The sequence below is a fragment of the Pyrus communis genome, chromosome 7 (genome assembly GCF_963583255.1).
Source record: "Pyrus communis chromosome 7, drPyrComm1.1, whole genome shotgun sequence".
Lineage (NCBI taxonomy): Eukaryota > Viridiplantae > Streptophyta > Magnoliopsida > Rosales > Rosaceae > Pyrus > Pyrus communis.
Window position 1 is genome coordinate 5552832 of NC_084809.1, and position 14218 is coordinate 5567049.

At 38.5% G+C, this 14218-nt stretch overlaps 2 protein-coding genes across 4 annotated transcripts; both read right to left on the reverse strand.

The window, feature by feature from the left end:
- Positions 1–1610: 1610 nt before the first annotated feature.
- LOC137741047 (uncharacterized) lies at positions 1611–3841 on the reverse strand. Its single transcript, XM_068480853.1, has 3 exons — positions 2562–3841; positions 1893–2423; positions 1611–1785 (listed from the first exon to the last, which is right to left on the reverse strand). Exons 1-3 carry the CDS (start codon positions 3348–3350, stop codon positions 1672–1674), a joined length of 1434 nt encoding a protein of 477 aa, XP_068336954.1. The 5' UTR covers positions 3351–3841; the 3' UTR covers positions 1611–1671.
- A 278-nt stretch (positions 3842–4119) lies between these two features.
- Positions 4120–8053, reverse strand: LOC137740175 (uncharacterized). 3 transcript variants are annotated; one of them, XM_068479994.1, is made up of 5 exons: positions 7109–8053; positions 5866–6399; positions 5566–5769; positions 5092–5242; positions 4120–5010 (listed from the first exon to the last, which is right to left on the reverse strand). In XM_068479994.1, the coding sequence occupies exons 1-3, from the start codon at positions 7913–7915 to the stop codon at positions 5659–5661; spliced, it is 1452 nt and encodes a 483-aa protein (XP_068336095.1). In that variant the 5' UTR covers positions 7916–8053; the 3' UTR covers positions 4120–5010; positions 5092–5242; positions 5566–5658. The 3 variants fall into 3 exon arrangements, with proteins under 3 accessions (XP_068336095.1, XP_068336097.1, XP_068336094.1); XM_068479996.1 differs by having other exon boundaries at positions 4120–5242; positions 5866–6162; XM_068479993.1 differs by having other exon boundaries at positions 4120–5242.
- Positions 8054–14218: the final 6165 nt, after the last annotated feature.

Genomic DNA, 14218 nt, shown 5'->3' on the forward strand with positions numbered 1-14218 from the left:
TTAAACATACGGCTATGCAAGCCAAGGTAAAGAAAATAAAAGGGGGCAACTACAGTGCGGCAATCCAAACTATAAGGCCGAATACAATTCTTTGGCCGAATAAAAGAAAGTTTGGCCAAATACAATGGGATATATATATATATATAGGTTCTACACCCAATTCTTCTTGGCCTCGGCCTCGGCCCACTTTACAAAACTGTATGGCCGAATAAAAGAAAATATGGCTGAATACAATTCTTTGGCCGAATACAATGGGATATATATATATATATATATATATATATAGGTTCTACACCCAATTCTTCTTGGCCTCGGCCTCGGCCCACTTTACAAAACTATTTGGTCGAATACAATTCTTCGGCCGAATAAAAGAAAGTTCGGCCGAACTATTGACCCCAAATTATTTTTTCTACCCCCTAATTCTTCTCGACCTTGGTTCATGATTGCTTATCACTTCTCTTCAACCATGAGTTGTTCTTTGGTCAAAAGAAGCCAGGATCATGTTTTCTCGGCTCAACACAGCAACAGGTTTCTCTCGGCTTGATAAGTAGGTGGTCGAGGTACTCCTGACTGGCTGGAAAGACTTAATTTCCTTAACCATTCGGCTTATGGGCCGAAGCTCAAGGAAACTGGGGGGCAATGTTTGGACCTAAATTTACGCTATCGGCCCATACAATCAAGGCCGTTAGATGAGTAAAGTTCTAGACCGTTGGATGATAAAGTGGTTGAGATAATTTTCAATTATTATTAAGGAATAATATTGTGGTTTTAATCATAATATTATCTCTTAATATATATTGGATTATCTAAGCCTAATATTAGCTATATCCAGCGGATCGTTTAAAGATAAATGATATCTAAAAGATAGGTTGTTGCTTACCTTGAGAAGTCTTTGACCTAGACTCTAGCTGATGAGTTTGAATTAAAATCAAATTCTACACAAGTGAAGCCGCACCACACATCTGCTTCTATAAATACAAGCCTGCGAACACCATTCAAAGGACCTCCAATTCAACACCCAACTGCCCTGCGCAAAACCTCTCAAACATCTTGAGATTTTTTTATTTTCTTTTTCCGCCGACACATCTTCAGTTTGGATAAACAGCACTGTGAAGGCAACCGGCGAACATCTTCAGTTTGGATAAACAGCACTGTTGCCGTAGAATCAGCCGTTCCCGAAGCACCTTCAGTTTGGATAAACAGCACTGCGTCGAGGCCGACTGGTTATCTATCCAAGTCTCGGTCAAGAAGGATTTTCAAATCCTTATTGGCAGAGGTCATCTCATTAGCCTTCTCGGCGAAGTGAGGTGTTACCAGGTTACTACATTCGGCACCATAAAAGCCGAATTTGATATTAAACTTCGTAGAACTAGCAGCCTTGTCTTCAGGCTCGAGAATCCAAAGGCCGAGATTTGTTCCTTCCTCGGCCGCAATCGCAAGATAAAGAAGTCAACAACGCGCTCAACGCAACATCAACAAATTTTACTCCTCGGCCGAGCTCGGCCGACGAGTTGGCACGCCCCGCATTCGACCGAAGGACGTAGTTAGCTTATTAGTTACTCGGCCTGCGCGCCACGTAGGCTTTGTAATTTTTAGGATCAACACTATTCCATCTGTACGATATAATATTGTTGTATAATTAATCCGGCTATATGCAAATACTAAACACCCCTACGGATGCATGTGGATTAGTTCTTCTTCTTTGCATTCTCTGATTTCGATTTCCATCACCTTGTTGCCCGAAGAAGGTAATACATCGCAACATTGCCTTCGCGGCGCCTGCAACTGATTAATTCACGAAAACATGGAATTAGTATTATATAAGTTTCATGAAGACGTATAACAATGCTCGAGTGATCGACTATGTATGTCCGAAATATTGTAAGCGATACCTGTTTCATATCAAAGTCCAGCTTATGCGAGTACACTTTGACCTCCTCCAGCCTCCTCGGAGAAGCTATGTCGTAGGTGCAATTTTCGTAAGACTTCTTGTAGGTGCTCTTGATTCTACCGGCACCAGAAGGCACATTATCCAGAAAGAAAACAACAGGCCTTCGACACGGATCCTTGTGATGTTCTCTTGTGTTAAAAAGATATGCTCCTGTCAAAACACTTCCCTTTTTCCACTGGCTGAATGTCTCTTGCACGGGAAGGGCATCCGGCAGAAGAATATGGTTTCCGTATACTTGAACAGCGTAACCCCATGACACCATGATAGTCCACGAAAACCATCTGTCATAGCAGACTGTTTTCTGTAACATTCTTTGAGAATCCACGTTGGCAGCTTTAAACAAATGTTGCAGAGCGTTGAGAGTTGTCATGTTGGGGAAGATGGGGTTTACGTGATCGATGTGATGCAGGGATACCAAAGGTGTCACTGGATGCGAAGCCAGCAGACCAAACATATCGCCGTGAATGTCATTCTGATTCAATTTTCCCAGCCCAAAACCAAAAATATTATTTCTATGATATATAAACAAACAAAAAAGCACACTGAAATTTCGATTTAAACTACTAAAATTGAATGTCATATATAATTTGATGAGCGAAGAAAAGGGTACCTGATGGAAACCGGGTTCGCGTGTTAATCCAACGCCGAGCTCTGCCAAGCAAGAGAAAATCCTAGAGTCGCTTCCATAGAGATGCGGATATCGTTCTAAACACGAATCAAACACCTTCGCTAGTACTTTTGCCAACGGGGCACTTATAGCGAAACCTGCACCACCATAAGCCATTCCAAATCCGAACACCCTATTTTGCTCGTAAACTTCGGAGGATGTCCCGATGTAGTGCCACAGCCCATGATCATACTTCGATAGTGTCTTCACCAAATTCTCCGGGAAAAAAACCGTGTCATCATCTCCGAAGACATACCACCTCACATTCGTATGGTTAAGCGCCACGATCTCAGAAACAACACGCGCAACTCGAATAGCAGACTTGAGACCGCCTCTGTAAGTGTAACGAAAACGGGCAGTGTCACCCGAGATACACACTGGAGGAAGAGAGGTATCATTGGCGTGACTGTGATGATCAGACGGAACGCTATCCAGAAATACACATCCCCTCATGGATTGGTTCTTCCACCAGAGCCTGACGTACTCCTTCCTCTTAGCAGACCACGATTTCTGATTCGAAGCAATCCCGAACACAATGTGCTCGAGAGAGGTTGAGGGCGGGGAATACGCATCTTGAGACAAAGAACTAATATGTGCAAGCTTTGAGCTTGTAAACACAAGGAAGAACGACACGAGAAGAAAGAGCGTGCAGACTGAAGACGAGATTATGAAGAGGTTTATCAACCGAGACGGATTTTGGGTTTTTGAAGGCGACTGAGGAAACAGCAGCATCTTAAGGAAAGGAAGAAGAACAAAGAAAGAAACAGAAATGCAGAAAAATGTATCTAGAGAATACAAGTGTGGGACAAAACCAAGATGTTGATTGTGAAGCGTAATCAGCGGCAAGAGAAAGATGCAAACTTTGACCTGTATTTCTGCACCAAAGTCTATTTAGTTAGCCATATCTCCAAAAGAACAAGGGGTTGGCGCGGAATTCACGCAAAAAGTCCTCCATTTTCTTGCCAACCCAAATAAAGAAAAACCGCAGACTTAAACTTAACCAAGTTGGCTAGAGCAGTGCGACTATTTTTCTACACCAAGATAGTGCGTTAGGTTAGATTAGAATCAAGGGTCAACTACTTGACAGCAATGGCATTGACTGGAGTGTGAGAGATTAAGAAGAGGGGTTACGTGTTAAAACGTAATAGGACTTGGCAAAACAAAGATTTAAGTATGTACATCTTTGTTAAATGCAGAACGTGAAGAAAGCAGCAACTTCAGACCCAAGATTTAGAAAGAAAATAACTTTAACGGGCTTGGCAAAAATAAAGTGTAAACGTGTTGCGGAATGCTTATAAGTTCTTTTCTTTTGTTTTTTCTTGGATGAATAACCAAGATTATGTGTAATTTAAAAAAAAAAAATCCAATGAAACGAATACTCACATACTTGAGGTTTCTTGTGCAGCCCGAATAATATTACACTTACCATCTATTTGTACTATTATTTATATTATCTCTATTAGAGAAATAGTACAAATGATAGTACAAATATACGGTAAAAGTAGCATTTTCGGTGTAGCTTGCGATTATCCCGAGTGATCATGGCATGTAAAATATGTTTATATGCAAATTAAATGTTTTTTATACAAACAATATTTGGAAGGTTAAAAACGACGGGACTTTAAGTGCAAGTATCTACTTAATCACTTGAGTGACAATCCACTAGCTCGTAATTAAATGCTTGCTTAGAAAAATCTCCAAGCAATGTTCAGACACAAGATCCATGGATACAGTTAATTAAGACGTATAAACCCGATACATTAAGCTAATTAATCACAAAAACATGGTAAAGCAAGCAACCGAGTAGTACATCGTACCAGTTAGATTTGATTTCTAAGTTGTTTTATGACGACCAGATCCGAGAAGTCAGAAACATGACACCATCCAATGCTGGAGCTTCATAAATAATTGAAAATCTGACAAACTAGGTTACTTGCAGATTCAAGGGATGCACATGCATTAGACTTCAATGGTTTGGAAGAAGGGCTATCATCCTGAATAATTGAACGAGGAAGGACGAAGGACGAAGCAGATCATGGAATAGGTGTGCGTGCCAAGTATGGCATTCACTCCAGCTCCAACATTACAAAACCAGACCCTATACTCTGCAATCTAGCTATCATCTACAGTTCATCAGCAAGATACTCAACTGCGGCATGAAAACGCAGCAAGCATTTGAAGAATATTTCCCTCGCATGCTTATCCAACGAATTAATGTTTATCCTCGAAACTATTCCTCGTCATTTGATGTCTCAAACGTGAGTTACTCTACAACATGAAAACATTACATACCTATCAGTTCACTAGTTACAGTTCAATCCTCTGGATTTCCACATTTATTGGGGTCGTCTGCACCAGCAGATGTGTGAATGGCGTTCTACTTCCTTTTTGTCTGTCCATCAAATTCCCAGAGATAATTAGCCACTGAAAAGTTTAACCAAGATTGAGCCTTAACAGACGTCGAAACCTTAACTGGCAGCAGATTTTCACAGTGACTTCCCCTTTTGGCAAATCTTTTTCTTTTGATTTAGTGTTTTCAAGGACATCATTCCAGAATAATTATTTTAGTCTTGATCAGAAGATAAATAGCCATCTCTTCCAAGTATATTCTCTTCTTCCTCCTCCTGTCAAGGAGAAAAGGGACTTAAGCTTTATGAAGTGCAGATCACATCACATAATATCACGTATAACAGACCGCTTGTAGGTCCATTTCACAAAAATAAAATTTAGGAATCTCAAGCATTCTTAACCAAGTGAACAACCAATGTCCGATAGCTTAATAGCCCAATAATGAAGACAGAACACGAGTAAAACTCAGATTTTCCATTATGTCAACTAATTGTGAGATATAAATCACATCAATGAATGGAATGCGAGGAGAGAGGAAGGGTTTCCTTAAGCACTTCTCAAACATAATTTAGGAACAAGACAAGACATTAGTGTTTACCTTGATAAGATGACGGTACACCAAAAGTGTGTGTGGTTCTCTGAATTCTGCATCTACATAAGTGTACTCAGAGCAACTATCCAACAGAAAACCCTAGAAATTCACGGAGATTAACTCATTGTCTCTGCACCGTCTAATGTTTATAGTCATGGAGTCATTAAACGACGGCAAAATTTCGCAGCACTGACGGCGTTGAGCCTTCATCTGGATTGTAACAAGTGGACAGTAGTTAATGGCGTTGACTAAAACTGAAAGATGAAAGAAAATTTATTGTTTACATCTATATTAATGAAACAATACCTCATCCGAATCAAGCCTTAGCTTCAGTGAGAACACTCTGATCTGTTCCAGATTCTTTATTGCATTTGCTTTGGAGCAGTTTTCCACATTGTGCCTCGAGTAGTTGCTCAAGATGCCACGGCTACTGGATACGACGCTTTCCAGGAAAAACACAGTTGGTCTTTTACACTTATCTCTAGGATAATCTCTCATGTTAAACATGTACTGACTTGCATCGATACTGCCACTCCTCCTCCATGGCATAAAAGTTTTCTGCATAGAAAGGAGATCTGGAAGGAGTTCATTGCCATCATACACCTGAATAGCATAACCCCACGCAACTGAAACAGTCAATGAATGCGACATGTCATAGCAAACAATTTGCTGCAATATCCTGGCAGGATCAACATTCACAGCTTCAAAAAGATGTTCCAAAGCTTGGGTGTTGTTCATGTTAGGGAAGATTGGATCTGTGGCATCTACATGATGAAGGGACACCAAAGGTGACAACGGGTGTGCAGATAGCATTCCAAACAAATTCCCCCGCATATCAACCTGGTTAGAAATATGAAGGTAATAAGTGCCCAAAAATGCAGCACATTACTTGAAATAAGTTCACAACAAGACACTTTGCTAAAAAGCTCAAATGGGATTCAACGGATGATCAAAGGACCACCAATCAAAACTATATCATGATCTGAAAACTTCAGGTTATCATTAACGAAATCCAACATAACTCAATCAGCAATTCAACCTATCAACGACTGAATCGTTAACTTAGTTTGTACACATGAAAATAAACTATAAACTAGAAAACCAGACCAGCAATGCGATTGCATCATATTCAAAACACAAACATAAAAAAGCAGAGGAGCAGAAATGTCGTATAAACTTGTTTCAAGTCATATAACTAATGTTCTAGTGTTCGGAAAGCCCTATGAGCCGAATGCCTTGTCCTCCCATTTCGTAGCTCTCTATAAATTTAAGGAACACCTACGAACGGACCTCTCCACCTAAAAGGCGAGTTATAGAAGAAAGCCGAAGCCATTCCTTAGCAAAGCTTTCATTAAACACAATCAGTTCATCCAACACCATCAAGCAATTACTTTCCTTTTCCTTCCTAAGAAAACCAATTTCGGCATTACATCATCGAAATCTTATAAAGTTAATTACTTTTTCTGATAATGCATGCTTAAATCATTAAAATCTTATCAAGCTAATTACTTTTTCTGATATTTCAGATAAAATTAGCTAAATTCACTACCTGATGAAACCCAGGCTCATGGGTCAACCCAACACCGAGCTCCGCCACACAGGAGAAAACCCGAGCATCGCTTCCGTACCAGTGGCCGTACCTCATCAAGCACGAGTCGAACACCCTCGCCAGAGCCGTAGCCAGAGAATGGCTAATGGCGAACCCTCCGCCGCCGAACGCCATATCGAACGAGTACTTGACATTCTGCTGGTAGCTCTCCGAGTTGCTCCCGACGTAAAACCACCGATCGTGATCGTACTTTGACAGCGTCCTCACCAGATTCTCCACGAAGAACACCGTGTCGTCGTCGCCGAACACGAACCACCTCACATCCGCCTCGCCGCGATCGACGACCTCCTTGACCATGCGCGCCACGCGGATCGCGGAACGGAGCCCTCCCTTGAAAGTGTACGGAAAGCGGGAGGTATCCCCGGAGACGACGACCCGAGCGACGGACTTCTCGCCGGAGGAGTCGATTGGCGCGCGATCGAGAAACGCGAAGGCGCGGGTGGAGGAGGGGGAGCACCAGAGGCGGAGGTAGGGCTCGCGGCGGGACCAGGAGCGGGAGGAGGAGGCGATGGCGAAGACGAGGTGGCGGCGCGTGGTGGGGGAAGAAGTATAGCGGGAGAGAACGGCCGGCGGCGCGTGGAGTAAGAGGAAGTAGAGGTTGAGGAAAATGGAGAGGAATAACAGGAGGGCCTTGAAGCGGGCAAGGGTTAAGGTTCTGGGCATTACGGACGGGAGGGAGAGAGAGAGGTATCGGTATCGGATTGCTTTGCAGGCGGAGTTGGTTTTTCGTTTGATTTTCTGGTACATTTCAAAAGTTACAGCGAAGATGATGAACCAGTTGCAGTTGCAGTCGCGGTCGCTGGGAGAATGACGACGATTGAAGAAGAAGGTGACGAATTCATGTGTGTGTTTGATTAGATCCACCTGAGCAAGTGAGGCACTGACATAAACTATTTGTTTGGATTCTTTCTGCGCTTTTGACTTTTTACGAGAGGCTGATATACCGTATATCATGCGGGCTAAGGCCCAATTTATTTCAATCTTAGGTCTGGCTATAAATAGGATATGTGTTTACGTTAGAAGTGCTCTCGTAAATATTATATTGTAGAAAAGCATTTGAAAGTACTTTTCAAAAAAGCACCTGATATGTGTTTCTTGATAAATCCATTCAATTGCACAATAACACTTTCAAGTTTTTTATCGAACATAGTCCAGAAGCAACCTCATACCGACATTAAAAAATGTTAGTCCCTCTATAACAGATAGTTGTATACACTCCAAACCAAGTATTCTATATCAACAAAGGTAACTATTGATCCAATTCACATTCGTTACTTTTTTATATTCCCAAATTTCTTAGCATTTTTACTTTCAATACTTGTGGTAAAGTAAGCGTGTTGTATGCCAGTAGATTAAAGTGTTTAGCGTAAATTGTTCATTATTTAGAGTTTACATAAACAAATGGTCTCACGTAACATTGAATGCAAAACTAATGAGTATTCTTCTTTTAACAAGGGGATAAAGACTTATATAAAATGAGAATGCCGTACTTTCATTAGCGATATCTCAAGTTAGTCATACATTTTCAAGTAAATAAAATAAAATTTGTAATAGTGTATAATTAGCTTGAAATATCACATAATGGTCATCTTTATTATATGACAAAATTACAGTTCCAATTTGTCAATTTTCAGAGTGGTCAGTTGGGTGTATTTTGCGTGTTTTTATGCAAAATGATAAATTCTTCTTTTAATTAATGATCATGAGATTTACATGTAAATCGGGATTTAACGTGAACATCATTCTATCGACACCTTGTTGTAGATATGAAATACCATTTAACTGTGAAGAATCAAATTTGCTGAGGATAAAGTTAGATATGTTGAGATATTGGAGAAAACTAACCATTGAAATAGAAAGCTAAGCTAATATACCTGTGGGATTGTTGATTCTAAAATTTTACAATCTCATCTCTTTCTTCCCGCTTTCGCCTTAAACCCTAGCATTCTAAAGTCGAATTACAAATGCAAAGTATGAAACACAGTATGAGGTTTTAATGAAGAATCTCTTATAATGACAATAAAATTAACAATGAAGGGTCTTTTCAAGCTAAAGGTGAAAACGCCAATAGAACTTGTAAAGTACACGCATGAGTTTCAGATTTTCAATAATCAAAACAATGCTACACATGAGCAAAAGCGCAAGTAAAAGATGGAAGAATTCACATAAGTAATATTAGAGACAAGAATTGTTGTATATGGAGATGATTCAGAACCAAATAAATTTTTGTGCACAAGTTACCAAAGTGTTTTTCAAGAGACACTTTCAGGCTCGTCAATGTTTGTCTTTCCAGGCTTGGGGACTCATGTCATTTCAAATTTGCCAAAGTAAAATGTTTAGTTGCGTATGGTCACATTAGAGTATTTTTGGAGAAGAATATTCATATTATGGATATTCTAACAAAAGGCTACGAACGCAGTGGTGATATTGCTTTATCTTATGGTGCAATTTCAAAGGAATGCATTTGCTGTCAGAATATTGCAAAGTATGTCTTGAAATCAGACCACATGAAGAAATTTTTTATTACATTCAATCTCCAAATTTGACATATTGTTGAATGCTGCCGCTATTTTCAATGAGCTTATGACGAGGCACGTATCAACTTTTCTTGAATTCTTTTCTGAAAACTATGAGTGGCTTTTAGAAATTTGGGCAGTGAGGGATCTGATAATGTGATTATTGAAGTCAGTGCAAATGGAAAACCTCATATAATTACTTAAAGCTCAAGCTATAGTAATTACTTCTTTTTTTTTTTTACCTTCTACATTTATTATGTTCTAGTAGAATGATCTTTATTAATATATGAATTATTGATTATGTTCTTTTGTGCCTTTGCATCCAGATTTTCCAAGAGTATCACAATTGTTGGAGGCTCCAAATTATATCACCAAAAGCCAGAATCGTACAAATTCCGATGTAATGATTCAATAAGTGTGGTCTCGGAATAACATAATAATCTTCATGAACCTTTTTAGGGATCCAAAGAAGAGAATCAAGTTAGAAACCTTTAACGTCTTCAAGCTATTTGTTGCAAACCAAAATAAGACTCATGATATTGTTAATGTTCTTGTCACAAATAGAAGCAAGCTTCTTCGTTTCCAATGAGAAAGTGGATGAGCACTCTGAAGCAGAGAAAGCTCAAGTTATTAATAAGATTTATGTTCTTGAATTCAAACCGGGCAGTTCCAGGATGTCATCAGTCTTCATCAGCTTTTGAACCAACTGCAATTCTCATGTATCTCTCGGCTGCCCTCCTCGCTTCTCTTTGAAAAAGCTCCAAAAGAAAACCCTTCTCAGCTGCCGGTCCTAGCCTTTGGCTTTTGGGTCGGTGGCAGTCCTCATTCTCTCTTCCTTTCTTCTTCTTTTCCTTCTTCTCTTCCTTTTCTTCTCTGTTTCTATGTTTTTTTTATGAGCATCTATCTGAGCTCTTGTCTTAGTTTTGTACCCGCTCCTCAACCAACTGCTGCTTATCGCCATCCCCCTCCTCCCTCCCGATCACACCCTTTTCTCCTACCTCCCTCTTCCGGCCCTTCATCTTTTCCAACTCTTATCCAGGAATTAGATCTAGGAGTGTTGGGTTCTATCTTGACACAAAGCCTAACCTTCAAAGCTCACTGTCAATCCGACTTACCGGAAAAATTGGGCGAAGTGTGGAACGATTCACGTCGGAACAAGGGTGTTTTACACACCCCCTTCGCCCTCCCCCTCCTCCTGTTACTTTTGGTGACTTTTCTTGCAGGTGTGGCTATGGAGGCTTTGGCTCTTGGTGGATTGATTGTGCGTAATACTCTCAGATCTAGTTTTTTGTTAGGATGCATTTTTCTGTTTGGTGTGATGTCTTCCTTCACGGAGGTAGCAGTGGTGGCTGGTTTTTGGCGCATGGAGCTTAGGGTTTTACTGTTCACCATTTCTTTTGTGGTATGCGGGCCTAAATTTGTGTGGACCTCCTTTGTGGCTGGGGTTGTAGCTCTCTTTTTTGGGCTTGGTTTCTATTTTATGCTTGGTTTCTCTTTTTTGGCCTTTCTTAACACAAATTGTATTTCTCTTTCATTAATGAAGCTTCATTCTATCCAAAAAAAAAAAAAAATGCTTTAGAACCAACTGTGTGAGGTTCAATGTTAAAATTGTACGGTTGAGTTGTAGTCCTCGTTTTAGAACTCATTTTGAAAAAAGAAATTGAATTACTATCAATTAAAGTTTTGTTGCCATATGAAAATAAAAAAAATAAATAAATAAATAAAAAGAAAAAAGAAAAAAAGAAGCTAATATAACCCGTTCTTGTTTGACTGAAATGCTTATATTCCCTACCTAACTAGTTGAACCACTCACATTATTTCCAATTATGTGTGAACAGTTAATATACAAATATATATATATATATATATATATATATGGGATAGGATCAAGGGACAAACATTTTAACAAATATTTTTACACATTTTTTAACCTTTAGATTACAAAACATCCAAAGGTCCATATTCATTCATTAAATGACAAAGATGCTTATGTGGATTTTAACTAATATTAAAGATAAAATAAAATTGGAAAAAAAAAACATAAAATCTGAAAAATTAAAAATATAATTAAAAAAGGAAGATAATTTAACTGAAATTGGTTCTCTTATTCCCATTTCGATTAAGACTTGGATTCAGACTTTGAACCCTAATAAAAAAATCATGAAACTTCTTCTTTGCCGATTGGGAAGCTTTATTATTTTGGATCTGGCCAGAGGCCCTGGCTACTCATCGAAACCGGCGCATTACCAGAGCAGAAGGACAACTGGGATTTTAATGGGGAGATAGTGAGGGTTGGGTGGAGTCAAATTAGATTGAAGGGTTTTGAGTTGTTTCCCATAAACATGTGGTACGGAAGAGGACTATTCTTTTTTTTGTTTTTGCAAAACCTAATTTAATGACCTAGCTACTCTCGATCCTTTTTTATTTATTTATTTTTTTTTTTTTTAACGATTACAACTAAGATTTTCAAAGTAATTATTTGTTTTCAAAGTAATCATGGGAGTTGGAATCAAAGGGTCATCATCGACTACATCTACCATCCATGAATTTGAGCAACAAAAGAAAATGGTAGCAGCGATCATGTCATGGAAGGAATAAAACGCCCATGATCCTAGGGTTTCTTCCCCTTTTAATTTTAGTTTTAATTTTCTTCCAAACTTTATGTTTTTTCAATTTTATTTTTATTTTTAATATTAGTTAAAATTCACATAAGTATCTAAGTCATTTAATGAATAAATAGGAACCTTTGGATGTTATAAAATCTAAAGGCTACAAAGAAGTGTAAGAATATTTGTAAAAATATTTGTCCCTTAATCCTATCCCTCTATATATATATATATATAGGCACTTTTCATGAAAATGTTTTTAACTCCATATGTTTTAAGCACCGAACCATTTTTTTTCCAAACATTACCCATATTGGTGGCATCCATCACCTTCCTTTTTTAACACAATTAATTTGTGAATTAAAAGGTTTATCAAACAAGTGGACATAATATTTAACAAGAAAGTGCCTTTTGAGGAGGTTTCAATTCCAACCATACATGTGGATTAATGTGTCAACACCATAAACAATACATGAACAAAGACATTTTCTCCATGCATATATACAACCTCTATGACAATATTGGTCGAATTTAAAGAAGGCTTTAATTCTAGGCCATACAAATATAAACAAATGCTTTCTTCTTTGGTTATCAAATTGACTGGTTAACCACCCACCAAGAAAATTATGGCTCAAAACCTCGCACCAAGTCATCTCATAAAGCATCCGTATAGCTTAATCATGTTTATCTTTTGCTTTTCCTAAATTAGTGGTTTTTATTTTGACAAAACTAGTGGTATACTTGGTTAATCTAATGGCCCTATTTTACAAATAATTATAGACCAAGTTTTGTGTGGAAGTTAAGTAAAGGAATAACAATGATACATTTGTCATCTAGTCGCGCATGCTTGGTTGTCACTGGAGACTTGAAATTCCAGGACAGAATTCATCTTATAAATGGCTTTTTTTGGTTCCAACTTCTTGGCCATTGTCACATAAAATTATTTTTGTGCTTCTAAAATGTGCAAAGGAGTACACGAGAGTGGCTTATCCCTGTCACCAATTATCACTCCTTCAAGAAGGTTGGTCTGTTGTGAACTCTGCAACTCAAGGGCTTCATTGTATTGCCTAGCAGATGATGCATTTTTGTGCCGGAAATGTGACCGATGGGTTCATGGGGCTAATTTCTTAGCCCTAAGGCATGCCAGGTGTTTGTTGTGTAAAACATGCCAGAATCTTACTCGAAGATATGTTGTTGGGATTGCGGTGGAGGTGATGTTTCCAACCATTCTTTGTCGGGGACACAGAAACCAGTGCATGGTCAGCTAAATGGAAAAGGCCGGCCTTCAATTTTCTATGATATGCATTTTAATTATTGAGTTATTCTTCTTTTTATATGATTTTGTTCTATTGTGGGATTGTGTTTTTTGAATCGTTAATTGATAGAGAACCAATGTATATAGTCTGTGAGGTATTGAAGATGGAGTCCTGAGTTTATGGAACTGTGAAGTACCTTTTTTTTGTGCCAGCAACAGTTCAAAGGTATAAGAAAGGAGGAAACCCAAAGTTTTAGTCAGGTCATTAACTTTAAATTCTTATTAATGCATTTGTAATCTTCAATTTAATGACATGAGAACCAAGATTACTGAGATAATGCTTCTTAGTTATTGATTATCGTAAGCATCCTTTCAAATTCATCCTAATTAAATTAATCATCCAATTCTGCTAAAACTAGTAGTTGGAGCGAATTTTTATTAAGAAATGGTTATAAGAACAACCAGTTTCAGATGATTAACATACTTCACACAAAAGAGTTGTATCTCAATTTGATTGTTTTACTTGAAGCTATTCTTGTAAATTGCTACTGAAAAAGTTTAGAGCTATTGGAACGGTGTTACTTACAAGTTCATATTTGTGCAGTATTTTTCGTTGCAAACCTTGCTACCTTCTCATTATTCTTGAACAGTATATTATGATTATGCTCCACAA